Raw genomic sequence first — 19808 nt, forward strand, 5'->3', positions numbered from 1 at the left:
CTCCCAGGCACCCCTAAAAAAAGTTTTTAATGTTTATTTATTTTTGAGAGAGAGGGTGAGAGAGACAGAGCATGAGTGGGAGAGGGGCAGAGAGAGAGGGAGACACAGAATCCAAAGCAGATTCCAGGGTCTGAGCTGTGAGCACAGCTTGACATGGGGCTCGAACTCACGAACTGTGAGATCATGCCCTGAGCTGAAGTTGGATGCTTACCTGACTGAGCCACCCAGGCACCCCTAAATGTTTATTTTTGAGAGAGAGACAGCATGAACAGGGGAGGGGCAGAGAGAGGGGGAGACAGAGGACCTGAAGCAGGCTCTGAGCTGTCAGCAGTAGAGCCCGTCATGGAGCTCAAACCCACAAACCGTTAGACCATGACCTAAGTCGAAGTCGGACACTCAACCGACTGAGCCACCCAGGTATCCGCGAGTTTCTTCTTATTTTGACCCTAGCTTCATCTTAACTTTTATTACTCGTGCATGGTACTTCGACCGGGGGTGGGGACACAAGGCCTTCCTCACGAGGAGTCCAGGATGCATTCCAGCAGCAGAGCCAACAGGATTGTGGTGCTTTGCCTGAAGAGTGAGAGGGGTGAGGACTCAGGGCTGCAGCCCTGATCTTGCCTGAAACAAACAGTGGGCGAGTGGTGCTCACCGAGCCAGGTGGTGGGGAGGGGACCAAGGCCGGGGGCAAGAACCAAAGTTCCTTGGTCACCATAATGTATCACCTCTGGACTATTTATTTATTTATTTACTTAAGAGCACAAGTGGGGGAGGGGCAGAGAGAGAGGGGGACAGAGGATCTGAAGCGGTCTCTGTGCCGACAGCAGAAATCCCGATATGGGGCTCGAACTCACCAACTGCGAGATCGTGACCTGAACTGAAGTCGGACGCTTAACCAACTGAGCCATGCAGGTGCCCCCGCTCTGGACTTTTTAAAAGAAGTACATGTTTCAACACTTTTAAACAGTAGCGTTAAAACAAACAAACAAACAAACAAACAAACAAACAACAAACAGTTCTTTATTGTATGATGCTTGATATGCTATTTTGACATCCAGGTAGCAATGTTAGAAAGGCAGTTGGGTTTATGAGTCTGCACTTAATGATGTGTGTGCACTTAATGTGTGTGGTGCTCAGAGTTACGGGGTAGACCTGTCGGGCCTGAGCCCTGGGGCTTCCTCTTCTGGAGTCTGGTGGAGAAGGCCAGGGTGGCGGTCAAGACCCTGAGGGGCTGCCGGGGACTTGGAGGAAAATGAGGGAGTTGACCCAAGGGCAGAGAAGCAACCACTTAGAGAGGGAGACTTGACCATTGGAGTCAGCAAGACAAAGGCTTGAACGGCGTTTCAGGGGAATAGTGTGGGTGACATCCCACAGGGGGACAGGAGGGTGAGGTGGTGGGGACCCCAAGGGCTGACCCTCTGCATGAGCTTTGGTGTGAAGGGAGCAGGGAAGTGGCTGCGCTGAGAGGTGGCTGTCTGGTCTTCTGTGTTTTGAGATGGAGCACCTTAGAATACAGCTTTCGGCTAATGGGATTGATCACGATGGCTTCCCTGAGTCCCTGTACCCGCTCTTCCGCCTGCCCCACCCCACCCCGATCGGTATTCTCCCGAGAGAAGGTGAGGAAGGCTGTGCGTGGCGCCTGTTCGGGAGCCGCAGCCTCCGTTTTACTCGTTTCCGCTCATCACCCCGTCTCGTGAGGCTGCTTGGGGTGCAGTAGGGGTTGGTTTGGGGACCGGGTTTCGGCTTGGATTTAGTTGGAGGGCAAACGCAAGGCCAGGCCAGGTGCCAGAGACCATGTGTCCTCTCAGGGTGATTCCGTTTAGCTGGAGGGATGGTCACGCCGGAAGCAGTCATTGCTGACATTACCGCGAGGACGTCAGGACTCAGTGCCTGCCTCGTCCTGCCACAGCAGCGCCACAACCTGTGGCAGCCTCGTGCTCAGACAGTGGGGGTCGCTGTTGTTGGGAGAAAGGACGTGGGCGGTGGGGCCTGTGTTCTCTCACGTGAATGTGGAAACCCTTACTTCCCTCCTTCTCTGTTCCTGCCAGGATCCTGGCCACAGCGGGCACTGACTTCGACCTGAGGACCCTGCGGGCCGTGCGTGTGCTCAGGCCCCTGAAGCTGGTGTCTGGGATTCCGAGTGAGTCTGGCAAAAGCAATCAGCCCCAAGCCTACCTGGATCACTAGCACCCTCCCCCAACCCCACCATGGCCACAGCCACAGTTAAGCCTTAACCAGTGGGCCCTTTGGCTTGGGTGACTTGAAGCTCAGGGCTCCTGACCTGCGAGAACCAGGTGTGAAGAAGCCTGACATTCTCTGTGAAAGCCCAGAGAGCGGCCCTGTTGTTTTGCCCTGATTTGGCTTCCCCAGATGGAAACTTTGCTTCTCCTCACACGCTCTGCTGCATTTCTAGCTCTTTGCTTCTTTTTCTGGGGTTAAAGCACAGACAAGAGACCGAGCAAGGTGGGAGGCAGGATGCCTGACAAAATAGTCAAAGGACCACCTGACTTGGCTCAGGCTTGGCAGGGCCTTGGAGAACTGAGGCCCGGTTAAGACATGCTCTTGGATTCAGCTGCTCAAGGAGCCACACCTGCTTAGGAGCATGGCCAGGGTTACCTTGAGAGGCAGGGGCGGCCCTGACTCCTGTTCCTCAGTCCAGTGGAAGTTTGGTTTTCGGTTTCCTCAGGGCCCAAGTGGGCAGGGACCTAGGGCTATGTCCCCCTGAGGCCGCTGCCGGGGGAGCCCCTGTTCTACCCCAAGACCCTGCCAGGTAAAGTCTCAGGCTTGTATCTAAGAGCTGGGGCCATGCGGGGAGGGGGTCGTGGGGTTGAGCTTCCTCTGTGTGCTGAGTCCCTCTGGCTTTGTGGTCAGTGGTCAAACACTCCTGCAAGCAGGTCCCCTGCTTTGCTTTCTCTAAAGTGTTGGGGCCTGTCAGGATCTGCTCTTCCCTCCCAGCACCCCCGCCCCTCCCCTCCCCTCCCCTCCCCTCTCCTCTTAGGACTGTGTTCTTGTTCCACCCAGAGTCCTCCATAGGTCCACACATCTCGCCAGCACCCACCCTCCACCAGACCCCAACTCTGACACGACACGCCCTGCCCCTCCCCTGCGCTGGGACTTCTCTCCGTCTACTTCCCTCTGAGACTTATGCTTGGTCCCCCACCCTGGGCACTCTTGTGTAAGCACGTGCGGTTTCCCCCGACTCCCCACGCTCCCTGCTCCGTCCCCTACTCTGAGGGCTCTCAGATCGGCACCTTGCCCCAGGACCCCCAGTCCTAAGCAGCCCAGGTGCTCGCCAGTCTGCCCCTCCCCCCCCCCCCCCCCCCCCGCCCCCTGCACCACCCACCCTGCTCTGACGTGCCCTGCTCTGGCTGCTCTGGCCCAGGTCTGCAGGTGGTGCTCAAGTCCATAATGAAGGCCATGGTCCCGCTTCTGCAGATTGGGTTGCTTCTCTTCTTTGCCATCCTCATGTTTGCCATCATTGGCCTCGAGTTCTACATGGGAAAATTCCACAAGGCCTGTTTCCCCAACAGCACAGGTGAGGCCTGGCAGCACCCCTTGGGCTCAGACGGGACCACAGACTCACTCATCCAGGAGACAGGCACTGTTCTAGGTGCCAGACAGATGGGGGCGGGGGGCACACACCACAACCTGAAAAACACAAAAACATGAGTAGACACATAAATGCAATGGTTACAGGTTGTGGTACTTGCGGTCGAATAACTTGGGAGCCTGCTTCACAGAAATGGGCCAGCGGAGGCCTCCCTCCTGAGGGGACAGGTGAGCAGTGATCGGACTGCCGTTAGGAGGGATTGCAATGTGGCCGCCAGGCCGGAGAACTCCACTTACGAGGCGCAGCCGGAATAGAGGGGAAATCACGTGGGCTTCATGGCCGCGGTAGGGACTCCGAGTCTTCCTCTGAGAGAAATCAGGAAGACAGTGGAGGGCTCTGAGTGAGGACTGACGCCATCTGGTTGTTCTGGCTGCTCCAGGGAGGCGAAGGCAGAAACAGGCTTCCTCAGGAGGGCAACATCTCGACTGGAGAGACATGGCGGCTGCGGCCAGGCTGTTCTGGTGGAGACGGCACAACGGGTTGGGCTCTGGGTGTGTTTTGCAGCGAGGCGGATGAGCCACATGAACGTGTCAGTCGACGCAGAGAAAGCTCTGACTAAAATTTAAATCATTCATGATTTTAAAAACGTCTTATCAAAGCACTCTGTAGGGCCAGTGTAGTGAGGCCTGGGCCCTGCAGCCCCCAGCCATCCTGTGGCCACACGTTGTGTGGGCTCTGAGCCCATCTGCCCGGCAAGCAGGGCCTGCGGTGGCTGACTCCAGAGTGACAGGCAACATCTGTGTGTCAGGAGAGCCTCAGTGTTGGTTTGGCTGTGAGAGAAAGGAGCAGTCAGCATTGTAGTGGCAGGAAGAGTTGGATGTTAGGGCTTTGTCGTTTTTGAGTTTAAGGCGAGCGAGTCCTGAGCGTGTTTAAACAGTAATGGGCAGGTTCCAGTAGGAAGGGAGAGGTTGACCAGTGGTTCCTGGGACGGTTGGTCTGAGCTCAGGGGGAGCCAGACTGTAGGCAGGGGGAGAGAGTTGGTGCAGGGAGGGAGGGTGGGGGGAGCAAGGGAGGGTTTCCACTGGTGCTTGATGCCTGCCCACCTGTGATGAGGCCTTCGAAGCCCAGGGGCCGCAGGAGGGGTTGGAGAACTTGGTGTTTCTGGGTTCAGGGCCTGTGCTTCATTCTTCTCTCCACAGATCCAGAGCCAGTGGGTGACTTTCCCTGTGGCAAGGAGGCCCCAGCCCGGCTGTGTGAGGGCGACACCGAGTGCCGGGAGTACTGGCCGGGACCCAACTTTGGCATCACCAACTTTGACAATATCCTGTTTGCCATCTTGACAGTGTTCCAGTGCATCACCATGGAGGGATGGACTGACATCCTTTATAACGTGAGTTGCATCTTGGCCCTGGGACTGTGGATGGACCCTGGAGCTCCTAGGATCCCACTTGGGGTGACGTTCCTGACCTGAGAGCCTGTGCCCAGCCCCAAGTTCCTTCCTCTACCCTAGGGTGAAATGCAGGCCCCTTGCTTCAGATGACTCCACCAAGGGCCCACTGTCATCAATGTCAACTCGAACTCTTGACCTAGGTCCTAGCATCTCCAGGACAGCTTCTCTTATGAAAGTAAAGCTGAGGGCCAGGTAGACAGCCAGCAAAGAAAATGCCAGAGAAGATGCTACTGCTGCTGCTGGTCACACGGTCACAGTGCCAGTCCCTAAGGCTCACTGCAAGCTTGCTCCAAGCTAGGCCCTGCGTGAAGTGTCCTATCCCTGTTAACTCATAGAGTCATCTCAAGAACCCCATGTACAGTGAGGAAACTGAGGCGTGGAGGGGCTGTTGAAGTTGCTCAAGGCCCTGAGACTGTAGGCAGCTTGCTGGGAACTACTAGTTGTGCCATCCCTGCTGGGTTTTCTGGATGGAGGGAGGGAGAGGGAAGCCTGCTGGGCCTCTGGTTGTCCCTCGGCTGCCCGGTAAAGACAGGAGCAGGGCAGCGTTTATGGCTGCACTCAGCAGACTCTCAGGAAGACTTCTCTGATGGCGCTGGGGCTCTGGGCTCAGAGCGTGTGTCTTGCACATTTCTGTCTTCTCTGCCGTGTCTATCTGGTGCTGTTTCCTCTTCATCCTCTTGCCCACGAGGATGCCTGCCCGTCACAGTGATGTACACAGGGCAGTCTGGGTTGGTACCCATGACAGAAGCTGGTCTAATGCCCTTGCCTGGTGGCCCATCTCACTGCCACCTCTCCTCCCTGTGACGCTCTTCTGGGAGGACTCGACCACAGAAGCTTGAGCAGAATTCTGTCTCTTTTCTTATGGGATGACCTCCCTCGCTACCTCCTACATGCTGTAGCCCTGTGAGCCACCGGGGCGTAAGAACAATGAAATGAGTCCCTCAGGGACTTTGGGAGGCAGACAAGGAAGGCACACATGAGCTAGAAATCTTGGAAGGTTTGGCTGGGAAGGGATGGCTGGTGGATTGCTGTTTTCTGGATAGCTAGAGCGAGCTCTGCTTGTGGGCTGTGGGTGGAGGACTTGCAGGTACAAGAAACCTCGTGCTGAACCTGCCACTTGGGTGCTGAGGTGGGGTTTGGGCTCTAAGCCCCTGGAGGCCTCTAGGAGCCCGGGGAAGAAATGACGGTGCGATAGTCTGGTGGCATGAGGGACAGGAGGAAAGGGGCAGACTGGGGCCCTCTACTCGGTGGGTGCATGGAAACCCAGGTGGATCTCAGGGCTAGGAATCCAGCAGATGCTTGGGAAATGCTCACTGAGCGTGCAGAGGGAAGGTGGGAGTTCAGGAAAAGCTGGCCCAAAGTCCCTTGAACCAGATCCCTCCTTGGACTGGGAGTCGTGTCTCCTGACAGGCTCTGTTTAATTGAGGAAAAGAAGAACAGGCACAAAGGCAGTTATGAGGAGCTTGACTGTCCTTTTCCTACAGCCAGTCAAGGAACGATTTCCCAAGGACAGACCCTAAAAATAGCTCTGAGCTGGCCACATCCCTGCCAGCCCCACCTGAGCAAGGGCTGCATGAACAGGTCTCTGCAGCTTTCAGTGCCCCCTGGGACTTGGCCAGGGGCCCTGGTGACTCAGATGGGTGGGTCTGTGCCCTGTGTGGGAGGGGCTGAGCAGGAACTAGGCCCTAGGGCAGGACTGGTCACGAGAGCCACAGAGGGTTCATTTGGCATATACTTCCATTGGACCCGCTGGGCTCTGGGCACCCCCGAGATGCTACATGTACAGTGGTGAGCAGAAGGCGTTCGATAAAGGCCTTATAATGCCAAGTGCTTTAAAGAAAACAAAGGTGGATGAGGGGCAGGGAGTGATGAGTTAGACACCTTGTGAAAGCCAGGCCTGGTGAGGTCTGGAAGCCAGACATGCAGGTGCTATGAGATTGTGCCTTGGCGGTTTGGCAAGGCACCAGGACACAGTGACAGTGGTGACCTGTGAGGTGGCCTAGACCTGGCTGGGTCCACTCTCCACCCTGGGGGGTAAGAGGGTGAATTGCTGCAAATCAGACCCGGTGTTTTGAAGGGGATTCTTCAGAGAAAGAGCCTGCCGCTTGCCTCCAACCCAGTGCTCCAACCCAGACGTGCTCCTGGAGCGTGGAGCCCCAAGTGACAGTGCCGGGATTTCAAGGGCAGGAGCCACTGGCCTGCCACGGTGGGGCGGAGGGAGAGAGGTGGAGAATACACTCAATGTTGGGAACAGAGGAGGGTGTGTGAATGTTTCTCATGGACCAGCTCTGGCCAGGGGACAGTAGCTAGCCAAGAGCCCTTTTAAATTCTGACCAGGGCGAGTGATGTCTCAGTAGAGAACCTATGTTCACAGCAGACTGCTGGAAAAATGGGGCTGGGGGTGGGGGAGTTCTCCAACTGAGGGAGAAATGGCTTGCCTGCATTTTGAAAAGTAAGTGGAGTCAAATGGGTTCCTGGAAGAACCCACAGAAATGCCCTGTGAGAGAGGAGTCAGCAGTAAATTTCCGTCAGGCCCAGAAAGATGAGATTATCTCAGGGCACGGCCAAGCATGGAAAAACTTGCCTTCCCTCCCACCCCCCACCCTTTTTCCTCCCCCGCTTGGATTGTGTCGGGGTCAATAACCCAGCCAGCAGCAAGCTGAGGAAGAAGGAACGGTGTTAGGCGTGGAGGGGCAAAGAGGGACCACGCCTCCCTTTGCCAGTGAAAGCAGCCAGCTGTGGCAGGCCAGCTAAAAGAGTAGATATTCTCAGTGTAAAGCATGTTAAGTAGTTTTATCGCCAGCTGGGATTGGACACTTAATTACTGAATTGAGACTGTGTTTTCTACTTAAAGTGATCGTAGAACTTTCTGCTACCCAGGAGTTATCAGAAAAGTTATAGGACTTATCCAGGTTTTTATCCAGGGGCATGAATATGTTCAAAGGGACAGTAGGAGGTAAGTGAAGTTGGCTTGTGATTATATACATGTGGTTTTGCGTATGCTCGTGGTACTGGTTACACGAAGCTCTGAGGAAGGGTTGTTCACATGTATAGGTGCAAAGGCCGTGTTTTACAGTGAGCACAGGGAGGGCTTGCTCGTCTGTTGGGTGTGCAGTGTGAGAGAGAAGAACCAAAGATGTGACATCAGCCGCTGGGGAAGGTGGTGCCCTTTCTTGAGAAGGGAGACTTGGGAGTGAGATATTTGCTTGGTTTGTTTCAGTGGAGTAGCAGTGGAGCCCAGGGACTCTGATTTGCCTCCATAGTGTTCCAAAGAACTGGTTTCATGCAAGGGAGACGCTGAGTATACAGTTGGGTATATGACAGGGAGCTCAGAGGAGACAGCAGGGCTGAGGGTGTCTGTCTGAGATCATGGATGGAGTTTAACATCATGGGAGAGGATGTGATTGGCTCAGCAAGGAATGTAGAAGGAGAAGCAAAGAAGGCCCAAGACTGAGCCCTCTCTGAGCTTGGCTGTTGGGGGAATTCCAACATTCCGAAGACAAGTAGGAAAGAAGGAGCCAGCGAGAGACCAAGGTGGAGCCTTTGAGGCAGGGTAGAAACAGCACCGTGAGCATGCTGCGTCTTGGAAGCAGAGCTAAGAAAAAAGTTTCTGGAAAATGATCAACCAGGTCAGAGGTCAAGAAAGATGCTGGTAACTTGACAAGGGCGGTTTCGGTGGTGGGGGTAGAAGCTCGGAAGGTGCAGGTTAAAGGTGAAGGCAGGATGAGAGTGAGGACGGCAGGTGGAGTCGGCTCTTTCCCGGGGCTCCCTGTGAGGTGTAGTAAGACGGTGGGAGGGAGCTGCAGGGAGAGATGGGGGTTGGCTGGTGGTTTTTTTCTAAGGTAAACTCTATTTGAGATAATTGAGGGCTTATGTGCGGTTGTAAGAAATAATACAGAGAGATCCCGTGTCTCCTGTAATGGTTACACCCTGCAGAAGTAGTGTGCCTCACAACCTGAATACTGACACTGATGTCGTCGAGATATACAGCATTCCATGCCGGAAGGACACCCAGGCTGCCTTGTAGCCACACCAACTTCTTTCTTACCCTCACTCCCCTCAATCCCTGTCAACCGCTAGTCTCTCTGTCACATCTGTAATGTCAAGGAGGTTATGCAAATGAAACCATAGTATATGTCACTTTTTGGTATTGGCTATTTTCACTCACATGATTCTTTGGGGATTCATCTAGATTAATGTGTGTCAGCAATTGGTTCCTTTTTATGGCTGGGCAGTCTTCTGTGATATGGGTGGGCTAGGTTTATTTAACATTCACCTGCTATAGGACATATGGATTGTTTTCAGTTTGGGGCTGTTGTGAACATAATTGCTCTACACATTTGTGTACAGGTTTTTGTGTAAACATAAGTTTTCATTTCTCAGGGATAAATGCCTCGGAGTGCAATTTCTGGCTTGTATAGTAGTTGCAAGTTTAGTTTTTTAAGAAACTAAAAATTTCCCAGAAGGCTGTATTCTGTTCCATTCCCATCAGGAGTGGATGGATAATGTAGCCTCCTCACCAGTATTTGATGTTGTCATCGTTTTTGACTTTAGCCCTTCTGGTTAAGTGTGTACTGATATGTCATTATGGTTTTAATCCGCACTTCCTAATGGCTAATCGTGTTAAGTATCATTTCCTACTTTTTTGCCATTCATTTATCTTCTTCAGGGACATACCTCTTCATATCTTTTGTCCACAGTTTGTCTGGATTGTTACTTTACTGTGAAGTTTTCATATATTCTAGGAACTAGTTGGTTGTCAGATATGTGGCTTACAAATACTTTTTTTCTAGTCATTAACTTGACTTTTCGTACTCTTCACCTGGTTTTTCACAGAACACGCATTTTTAATTGTGAAAAAGTCCAGTTTATCAGTTTTTCCGTTTGTAGATTGGGCTTTTAGGGTCAAATTTAAGAACTCTTTGCCTAGCCTTAAATCCTGAAGATTTTATTCTATGGTTTTTTTCTTAAGGTTTTATTGTTTTACATTTTACATGCAAGTCTGTGATCCAGTTCGAGTTAATTTTTGCATAAAGTGTGAGGTCTAGGGGCGCCTGGGTAGCTCAGTTGGTTAAGCATCCAACTTTGGCTCAGGTCATGATCTCCTGGTTTATGAGTTCAAGCCTCGCATCTGGCTCTCTGCTGTCAGTGCAGAGCCCTCTTTGGATCCTCTGTCCCTCTCTCTCTCTCTCTGCCCCTCCCCCCCCCCTCAAAAATAAATATAAAAAAAAATAAAGTATGAGGTTTGGGTTGAGATTCTTCTCTCACTCCCCCTGCTTCTCCACGCCTTCCTTCTTCCCTCTCTTCTTTCCTACCTTCCTTACTTTTTGGAGGCTTGTGAATCTCCAGCTGCTCTAGCAACCCTTGTTGAAAAGGCTATATTTCCTCCATTGAATTACTTTTGCACCTCTGCTAAAAAATTTGGGTGTAGTTGTGTGGGTCTTTCTTTTCCTTCCTTTTTTAAACAAGGTCATACCCAATGTGGGGCTTGAACTCACAACCCTGAGGTCAAGAGTCGCATGCTCCACTGACTGAGACGGCCAGACGTCCTATGTGGGTCCATTTGTGTTCTCATGATCTGAGTGTCTCTCTCTACGAATACCACATTATCTTCATTATTGCAGCTGTACTGTAAAATAAATCTTTTAAACCAGGTAGACTGATCACTCCCATTTTGTTCCATTTGGGAGAATCGACATCTTTACTATGTTGGGTTTTCTAGTCCATGAACATGGTGTATCTCTCCATTTATGTAGATTATCTTTGATTCCTTTAATCAGCACTTTGGAGTTCAGTATACAAGTCCTGCATATGTTTTGTAAGAAATGCAAATGATTTTTATATGTTGATCTTATATCCTGCAACCTTGCTGAATTTACTTATTTATTCTAGGAGATGTTTTGGAGAGTCTTTGGGATTTCCTGTACAAACGTGTTGTCTGCAAACAGGAACAGTCTCTTTCTTCCTTTCTGATTTGTATGCCTTTTATTTTATTTCCTTGCCTTATTGCACTGGCTGAAACTTCCAACTTTATGGTAGATAAGAGAATAGACATGTTTCTGTGCTCCCAATCTTAGCAAAAAAAGCATTGAGTTTTTCACTGCTAAGTATAACGTTAACTGCAATTTTTTTGTTTTTTGTGGATGTCCTTTATCAAACTGAGGGGGTTCTCCTATACCTACCTTTCTGAGAGGGTTTATCATGCATGGGTGTTGGATGTTTCAAAATACTTTTCTTGCATTCATATGATAATGTGATTTTTCCTTTAGTCTGTTAATACAGTGGATTACATTGATTGGCTTTTGAATTTTGAAACGGCTTGGCATCCCTAGAACAAACTCCACATGGTCATGGTATATAATTATTTTTATACATTGCTTAAATCAATTTGTTAATGTTTCATTAAGGGTTTTGGCACCCATATTCATGAGGGCTTTTGGTCTGTAATTTCCTTCTAGTTTGAATTATGTTTGTCTGGTTTTGGTATGAAGGCAATACAAGCTTTATAAAACGAATTAGAAAGTAGTTCTTCCTTTCTCATTTTCTAGAAGAGATTTGTGTATGTGGTATTAATTCTTTTTTTGAGAATTGGTAGAATTCTACAATCTGGGTCTAGAGATTTCCTTCTTAAATGTTTTCAATGTTTATTTATTATTTTTGAGAAGGAGAGAGAGCCAGAGCACGAGCTGAGGAGGGACAGAGAGAGAGGGAGACAGAATCTGAAGCAGGCTCCAGGCTCTGAGCTGTCAGCACAGAGCCCAACATGGAGCTTGAACTCACAAACTTGTGAGATCATGATCTGAGCCCAAATCAAGAGTCAGATGCTTAACTGACTGAGTCACCGAGGCGCCTCAAGATTTCATTCTTTTATTTGTGGCTGAATGTATATATGTATGTATGTATGTGTGTGTATATGTGTATATACATAAATACATTTACATATAAATGTATATTTATATATCTTCTTTATCCATTCATCAATCAGTGGGCATTTGGGCTGTTTTCATATCTTAGATGTTGTAAATAATGCTGCTGTAAACATAGGAGTGAATGTATCCCTTTGAATTAGTGTTCTTGTATTCTTTGGGTAAATACCCGGTAGTGTGATTCCTGGATTGTAGGGTAGTTCTAGTTAAAAAAAAAAAAAAAAAAAAAAAATTTTAACATGTATTTATTTTTGAGAGATAGAGAGAGACAGAGCATGAGTGGGGGAGGGGCAGAGAGAGAGGGAGACACAGAATCCGAAGCAGGCTCCAGGCTCTGAGCTGTCAGCACAGAGGCAGTCACGGGGGTCGAACTCACGAGCCATGAGTCGTGACCTGAGCCAAAGTTGGACGCTTAACCGACTAAGCCACCCAGGCGCCCCAGGGTAGTTCTATTTTTAACTTTTTGAGAAAACATACTGTTTTCCAGAGTGGCTGCACCAGTTTGCATTCCCACTAACAGTGCATGAGTGTTCCTTTTTCTCCACATCCTCAACAACACCTATTGTTTCTTGTTAAAATTTAATTTTAAATTTAATCAAGCAACCATGAAAGGAAGTGGTATTTCATTTTGGCTTTGATTTGCATTTCCCTAATGACTTATGATATTGAGCATCTTTTATGTGCTTATTACACCATTTATATGTCTTCTTTGGAGAAATGTGTATTCAGATCATTTTCCCATTTTAAAATTGGTTAATTTGTCATTTTATTATTGGCCAGTAATTTTTCTGTATCTATTATGGATGCTAGACCCTTATCAGATATATGATTTGTAAATATTTCTTACATTTTGCGCATTGTCTTGTCACTTTCTTGATGGTGTCATTTGAAGTACCAACGATTTTTATTTTGATGAAGTCCAATTTTTCTATTTTTATTTTCATCATTGTGCTTTTGGTGTTACAGCTGAGAATTCATTACCAAATTCAAAGTTGTGAAGATTTATTCCTATATTTTCTTTTAAGAGTTTTCTAATTTTTGTTCTCATATTTAGGTCTATGATACATTTTACTTTTTGTATGTGATGTGAGGTAGGGACTCAGCATCATTCTTTGCATGTGGATATCCAGTTGTTGAATAGACTGTTCTTTCCCCCATTGAATTTCTTGGTACCATTGTTAAAAAATCAATTGATGATAAATGTAAGGGTTTATTTCTAGATCATCAATTTTATTCCATTGATCAATATATCTATCCTTTTTAGGGGGAAATTTTTAAAATTACAATTTCGCTTTCCTTAATAATTATAGCTCTATTAAATTTAACTATTTTATATTGGATGAGTTGTGGTAGTTTGTGTTTTTTGAGAACTTGGTCCATTTCATCCTTGTTAGTGAATGTATGTAGAGTTGTTTGTGGTATTCCTTCATTAACCTTTTGATGTTTGCTGGGTCTGTAGTGATATCCCCTGTTTCATTCATAAAATTGATAACGTGTCTTCTGTCCTTTTTTCTTGGTCAGTATTGTTAGAGGTATGTCAATGTAACTGATTTTTTTTCAAAGAACCAAGTTAAAAAATTGACTTTTTTCTATAGTTTTTATTTTCAATTTTGTTGATTTATGCTCTTATCATTATTATTTACTTGCTTACGTTTCCTTTGGGTTTATGTTGCTCTTTTTTTTTCTAGCAGCTTGAGGTGGAAGTTTAGATTATTGATTTGATTGATTTGGTTATTGATTTGATTACTCTTTCATAATGTATGTATTTTATTTAGTGATACAAATTTCCCTCTTGGCACTGCATTAGCTGTGCCCTTCAAATTTGACACATTGTATTTTTATTTTCATTCAGTTCAGTGTATTTTTATATTTCCCTTGAGACTTCTTCTTTGACCCAAGGACTATTTAGAATTGTTTTCCACCTAAAAGTAAGGTGTCATTTCTCTTTTGATTGTCTTTAGTTTTCTTAAATTTGACTATGATATGTCATGTTGTGGATTTCTTTGGGTTTATCTTATTTTATTTTTTATATTTATTTTTTATTTCAGAGACAGAGACAGAGTGAGAGAGAGAGAGAGTGTGTTTGTGCATGCACACACACAGCAGGGGAGGGGCAGAGGGAGAGGGAGAGAGAATCTTAAGCAGGCTCCACACTCAGCATGAAGCCTGTCACAGGGCTCGATCCCATGACCCTGGGACCACGACCTGAGCTGAAACCAACTGAACCATCCAGGTGGCCTGAATTTATCTTATTTGGTGTTTGTTTAGCTTCTTGAATCTGTAGGTTTATGTCTCTTGACAAATTTAAGAAGTTTTCAGGTGTTATTTTTTTGAACACTTTTCAGCCTCAGTGAATGCATGGTGGTCACTACCAGCATACCGGACACTCCTGTATTTTGCTTTCCTGATGACATGAACATTAGGTCTGTTGTTACAGTCCCACAGGTTCTTTAGGCTCTGTTCTGTTTTTTTTCTTTTAATTTTTTTTTAATGTTTATTTATTTTTGAGAGAGAGAGAGAGGCAGAGTGAGTGGAAGAGGGGCAGGGAGAGAGGGAGACACAGAATCCAAAGCAGGCTCCAGGCTCTGAGATATTAGCACAGAGCCTGATGCGGGGCTTGAACTCAAGAACCGTGAGATTATGACCTGAGCCGAAGTCGGATGCCCAACCGACTGAGCCACCCAGGTGCCCCTTCTTGTTTGTTTTTGAAGTCTGGTTTCTTTCTGTTTATCAGACTGGGTAACTTCTGTTTCTCTTTTTTACTCTTCACTTATTCTTTCCCCTGTCTGCTCTATTCTGTTATTATGCCTTCCATTTATATTTTAATTTTGATTATTGTTGTTTTCAGTTCTAAGTTTTCCATTTGGTTCTTCTTTATATCTTCTACTTGTTTGCTGACACTAGTTTTTTGTTGAGACTTTCTGTTTTTGAGTGTGTTTCGAGTGTGCCCATGATTGTTCTCTGAAGTATTTTTATAACAGCTGCTTTAAAATATTTGTCAGGTACTTTTATTGTCTCTGTCATCTTAGTGTTGGCAATCTGTATCAGTCAGAGTTCTCCAGAAATATAGAACCAGTAGGATGTGTATGTATGTGTGTATACAGATATATGTGAAGAGAGAAAGATTGATTAATTTCTAATTGGGAATTGGCTCTTGTGACTATGAAGGCTGGCAAGTCCAAGTCTGCAGTTTGAGCTGGCAGGTTCAAGACCCAGGAGAGATGGTGGTACAATTCCAGTCTGAAACCCAGCAGGTGGAAACCCAGTAGAGCCAATGGTGCAGATGAAGTCTGAAGGCAGTCTACTAGAGAATTCCCTTTTACTTGGAGGAGGGTTGGTCTTTTTGTTCTCTTCAGACCTTCAACTGATTGGATGAGGTCCACCACATTATGGAAGGCAATCTGCTTTACTCTATCAATTAAAATGTTAATCTCCTCCCAAACACATTTACAGAAACACCCGGAATAATGTTTGACTGAATATCTAGGGACTCCATGGCCCAGTCAAGGTTGACACATAAAATTAACCATCACAGCATCTATTGAAAATCTATCGATCTTTTTTTCCATTCAGTTTGTGCTTTCCCTGGTTCTTGGCATGGCAAATGAGTTTCAGTTGAAAACTGGACACTTTTGGTACTGTGTTGTGAGACCAAGCTATAAAAGTCAAAAGGTCTAGGAGAGATGTCCTTCTTTGCATTCAGTTTTTAGATTATGCCTGAGTGCTGGCTTGTGGCTTAAACCAGGCACATGGTAAGGACTGTTCCCTGGGGATTTGTGGACTTGCTCTCGATCAGGGGGAAATGTGGCATGCGGCTCACTGCCTCTGAGCTGCTGCAAAAGCTGCTACAGACAGAAGATCAGACTTGAGCCTAGGGCCCGTGGGCTCCATTCAGGAGAAATGTCTTTGGAGCTGACTGGTATGTCCAGCAGCCTGGGAAGAATACGGGAGTTGTCCAAGCAGAGGCTGGCATGCAGCCTTCAAGGTATCCTGGGACCCTTTGGCTCCCTGGAACTACTCCTTGGCTTTTCGGCATTGCTGGGCAGTGATCAGTAGTGCTAAGTGTCCTTGGTCTTTTGAGAGCTGCAGTTCCCGTGAAAGCTCTGTGGGGCAAAGGCAGGCAAGTCTGATGTGGGTCCTTCCCGGACTCCCCCTGTCTGGACCTCCCACCACCTGAACTCTCCCTGCCTAGGCCATGCCAGGTGTTCGAGGCAGGGTCAGGGGCACTTCTGTAGCCAGGGCTGTGTGTCTTGTCCGCCTGTTTCTCCTCATCTCCCCCTTGCTTCCAGACAAATGATGCAGCCGGCAACACCTGGAACTGGCTCTACTTCATCCCTCTCATCATCATCGGCTCCTTCTTCATGCTCAACCTGGTGTTGGGTGTGCTCTCAGGGTAAGAGGCCACATGGGCTTGGGTGCCACCTGCCCCTCCGTGTTCTCAGGCTAAGGGGACAGATGGTGGGGTCAGATATGGGCCTGTGTGACATGGGAAAGGCCTCATGGCCACCCTCTGTGGTGGTCACTCCCAGCATACTGAGCTCTGGCCAGCCTTTCCTTTGTGCTGCCATCCTGACCTCTGCCTTGACCGTCGTCTGGCCCTGGCCTCCTTACGTCTGTCCCACCTTTGGCCTTCACCTGGCTCTGATGATGGGGGAGGGGCTGCTGCTGCATCTCAGCTGGGTCTGTGGTGGGGTTTCTGGGAGTGGAGAGTGATGGAGCAGCCCTGTATCCTGGCTAGAGTGGTCACCAGGCTCTCCAGCATAGCCTTGACCCCTGGCTTGCTCCTCCTCTCCAGACACCTTTCTGTGCTGAACTCCTCCAGTAGAGAGCAAGGGAGGGTGGGGCTAGGAGTCCTTCCTGAAGAAAAGTGCTTCCTGACTCCACATTGCAGTGAGATGTGGCACACGGTACCCTCCTGTGGTATGGACCAATGGCTACAGAAATGCTTTGTGCTTAGGGGCACAGATGGGGCTGGTGTTTAAGGCTCCTTAAACTTCTACCAGGCTGAGGAACCTGTGTTGGGAAGGCCTGGCCTGCTCTCTGCCCCTACCTTGGTGTCATACCTCCTATAAGACTCGAGAACATCTCCTCCCTGCCCACCCTGAAGGTTCCTGCTCAGGCCCAGGGTTCCTGAGGGAGGCCGGGGGAGAGGCTGGTGGACCCAAGAGGCAGCTATCTTACTGGCCGGGAAAGGAACAGCCATTGAGAGGGCAGTGGTTAGGGGCCAAGGCCTGCGTGCTCTGGCTCTGGAATGTGTCCTTGGCCTCGGTCCTATCCTGAGGGATATGTCACTAGCATGTCTTTTCAAGCACTTGCACAGGACAGGCAAGCCCACAGCACGGGGAATGGATGTAGAACTTCTAGTCTAGTGAGGGGATTGCGTGGTCGGAGCTCAACGGGGTTGGTGGGGAAGCCAGGGGAGGCCCGGAGCTCAGAGAAGCCACCTAGGGAAGGGGCATTTCCAATGAGACCCAAAGGGGGACCAGGAATGAACTCCATGAAGGAGGGAGGAAGGTCTCCCAGGCAGAAAAGAGCTGGGGTGGAGGCCCAGAGGTACAGAGGGGTGCAGGGATGCTCAAAGCCGGAACCAGAAGGTGTGGAGGGGAGAGGGTGCTGAGCTGGCAGACGGCAGGCTTGTGTGGAGCGTGGGCTCTGTGCTGAGGACAGTGCACAGTGGGGGCTGGTAGGAACATGAGTGGGTTCGTGGTGAGTTGGGAGAGCAGCCTGCTCAGTCTGGCTTTTTGTGCAGCTTGCCCTGGAGAACGTGCAGGAAGAATTCAGGGATTGGGGCTGTGTGGCCCCTCACTGAGCAGGGCCATGACCTTTGTGACTGTGCATCCTGGCCTCTGGGAATGGGATGCTATGAGATGGTTTTCCTTATTAGTCTCAGCTGAGCCCTCTCTCAGTCATCCAGGCTAAGCGGAGGGACCCCAGGGTTCTCTTTCAGGTTCTCCTTGGAGATGGCAGGGCCCCTAAAGCCAGCAGTCAGTGCACAGCATGTGGGGCCCATGGAAGCAGTGGTTAGATGCCCCTGGTACAGCCTGGCCTGGGGAAAGCTCGCCCTGCAGGGCCCAGTCCACGTCTGGGCAAGTGCTGCTGGATTAGCCGGCTTGGAGCCAACCGGCCTCGCGTTCTTCTTCCCAGAGGAGCAGGATCAGTGAATCCTCTTGTGGCTTTTCTTAGCAGTTAGAACTGATGCCTGAGGAAGGCAGGCCCTACTGCTGGCTACCATCTGAGAAGTGGCTGCTGTGTGCAGGGCCTAGATTGCTGCAGCAAGTTTTCACTGGTGGCTCTGAGACTGACTCAAGCAGTGTTGTTACTGCCCCACCCCTGCACCCCAGGCCCTCCTACCCTCATCGTGGCCAAGGGAGAGGGGAGGAGGAGGAGAGGGGTCCTATATTCCTGCGAATTCAGGGTTTGGGAGGGATGGGAGGTCCAGGCAGGAGCTGGCTCCTCTCATTTCCAGGATGGCCACAGCTCAGGCCCTGGTGGACACTGGCCATGAGTTTGGGTCAGTGCTGGCCAGAGCTGAGCTCTCTCTCCTGCTGTGGCTATGTGCCAGGAGTCAGGCCTGCCAGGCTCACCGCACCAAGCTGCTTCTCTTGGAGGAGGAACAACTACTCACCTGAGATTAGACATTGCTATTTTGCTGTGGGGCTGTGCCCGCCTGCCCTTTGGGGACCTGGATCCTGCCCCAGGCCTGAGCTGAGCGGCTTGCAAGGCTGTACGCTGGGTGCCTGTGTGCCTGCGTGTGAATGGCTTCCTTCTGGCAGTGTGAGGCTGCAAGCTTGGCTGGGAGCCTGGGGCTGGGCTGCTGAGGGGTAAGGAGAGCAGAAATCTCTCTCCTGGTCATCTCAGACCGCAGAGGTTTGTCCGAGGTGGCTTGCATGGGCTGTAGAATGTTCTCCTTTTGTCTCTGGCTTGCCCTATCCGGTCCCTTCTTGCCCTGTTCCTGTCTGTCCATCCCCTCCTAGTAAGGGCTCTGGGTCTGAACCAACAGAAAAAACAAAGTGTAAGTCCTCTTGGGCAATTCTTGCCCAGAAGCTCTTCGTAGGATGGCAGGTGACAGGGCCTGGCACTCAGAGGGAGGGGTGTGCTTTGGCCTGCTCTGGGCAGGGGGTGTGGCATTGTCCCTGCCCTCTGGAGCCCCCTCTGGGGACTGCGGTGCTGTCCCTGTGTGCTGGAGGAGTCTGAGGAAGGAGGGTTCACCTGGGCCCTCCGAGGGCTCAGGTTGGAAGAGGCCGTGGTGGTGAGGCTCCCTGGGAGGGCGGCCTGTGACCTGCATGTCATGTCCCAGCCTCTTCCTGGTTCCCTTTGCCTCTGCGTCTGCACACCCATGGGGTGGGCGAATGTGCTCACACTCACCTGATCTGCTTCCTTTTGTGGACCCTGCACAATGCAGAGAGTTTGCCAAGGAGCGTGAGAGGGTCGAGAACCGCCGGGCCTTCCTGAAGCTCCGCCGGCAGCAGCAGATTGAGCGGGAGCTCAATGGGTACCTGGAATGGATCTTCAAGGCTGGTGAGAACCAGGGGCTGCTGCCTTGCTCCTGGCCTGTCCTCTGTCAGTGCGGCTGGAGCCCCAGTCCTGGGCCGGACGAGACCAGCCCGGAGAGCTGAGGAGAGCTGAGGCGTTGGAGTGGATTCTCCAGCTGGCCCGGGGTCCTGACACAGGGCAGCCATGTGGCCCTGGAGACACTGGCCTTTTTAACGGAGGCTTCTGGCATGGCCTAGCCTAGAGCTAGTTTCTGCCTGTCAGACTCAAGCACCCTTCCCTTGACCTGAGTGTGTTCTGCGCCCTGGCTCTGGGCTTTGTCAAGCCTGGGGTTTCTGACTGCCTCCCTCCCTCCCCCGCCCCCGCCCCAGGCCAGCATTCTTTCCTGCCT

At 50.0% G+C, this 19808-nt stretch overlaps 1 protein-coding gene across 20 annotated transcripts in view; it reads left to right on the forward strand.

The window, feature by feature from the left end:
* The window catches only part of CACNA1B (calcium voltage-gated channel subunit alpha1 B), a 193118-nt gene that overhangs the window by 35532 nt on the left and 137778 nt on the right, over positions 1–19808 (forward strand). For 19 of the 20 annotated variants that reach the window (XM_045470209.1, XM_045470208.1, XM_045470226.1 and 16 more), the window contains exons 4-8: positions 2049–2140; positions 3383–3535; positions 4750–4940; positions 16216–16319; positions 19329–19444. In XM_045470209.1, the coding sequence (XP_045326165.1) occupies positions 2049–2140; positions 3383–3535; positions 4750–4940; positions 16216–16319; positions 19329–19444 (656 nt within the window). Of the gene's footprint in view, positions 1–2048; positions 2141–3382; positions 3536–4749; positions 4941–7754; positions 7957–16215; positions 16320–19328; positions 19445–19808 lie in introns of those variants that run through there. The other variant, XM_045470227.1, reaches the window with a different exon arrangement.

Source organism: Leopardus geoffroyi, chromosome D4, assembly GCF_018350155.1.
Source record: "Leopardus geoffroyi isolate Oge1 chromosome D4, O.geoffroyi_Oge1_pat1.0, whole genome shotgun sequence".
In the NCBI taxonomy this organism is placed as follows: Eukaryota; Metazoa; Chordata; class Mammalia; order Carnivora; family Felidae; genus Leopardus; species Leopardus geoffroyi.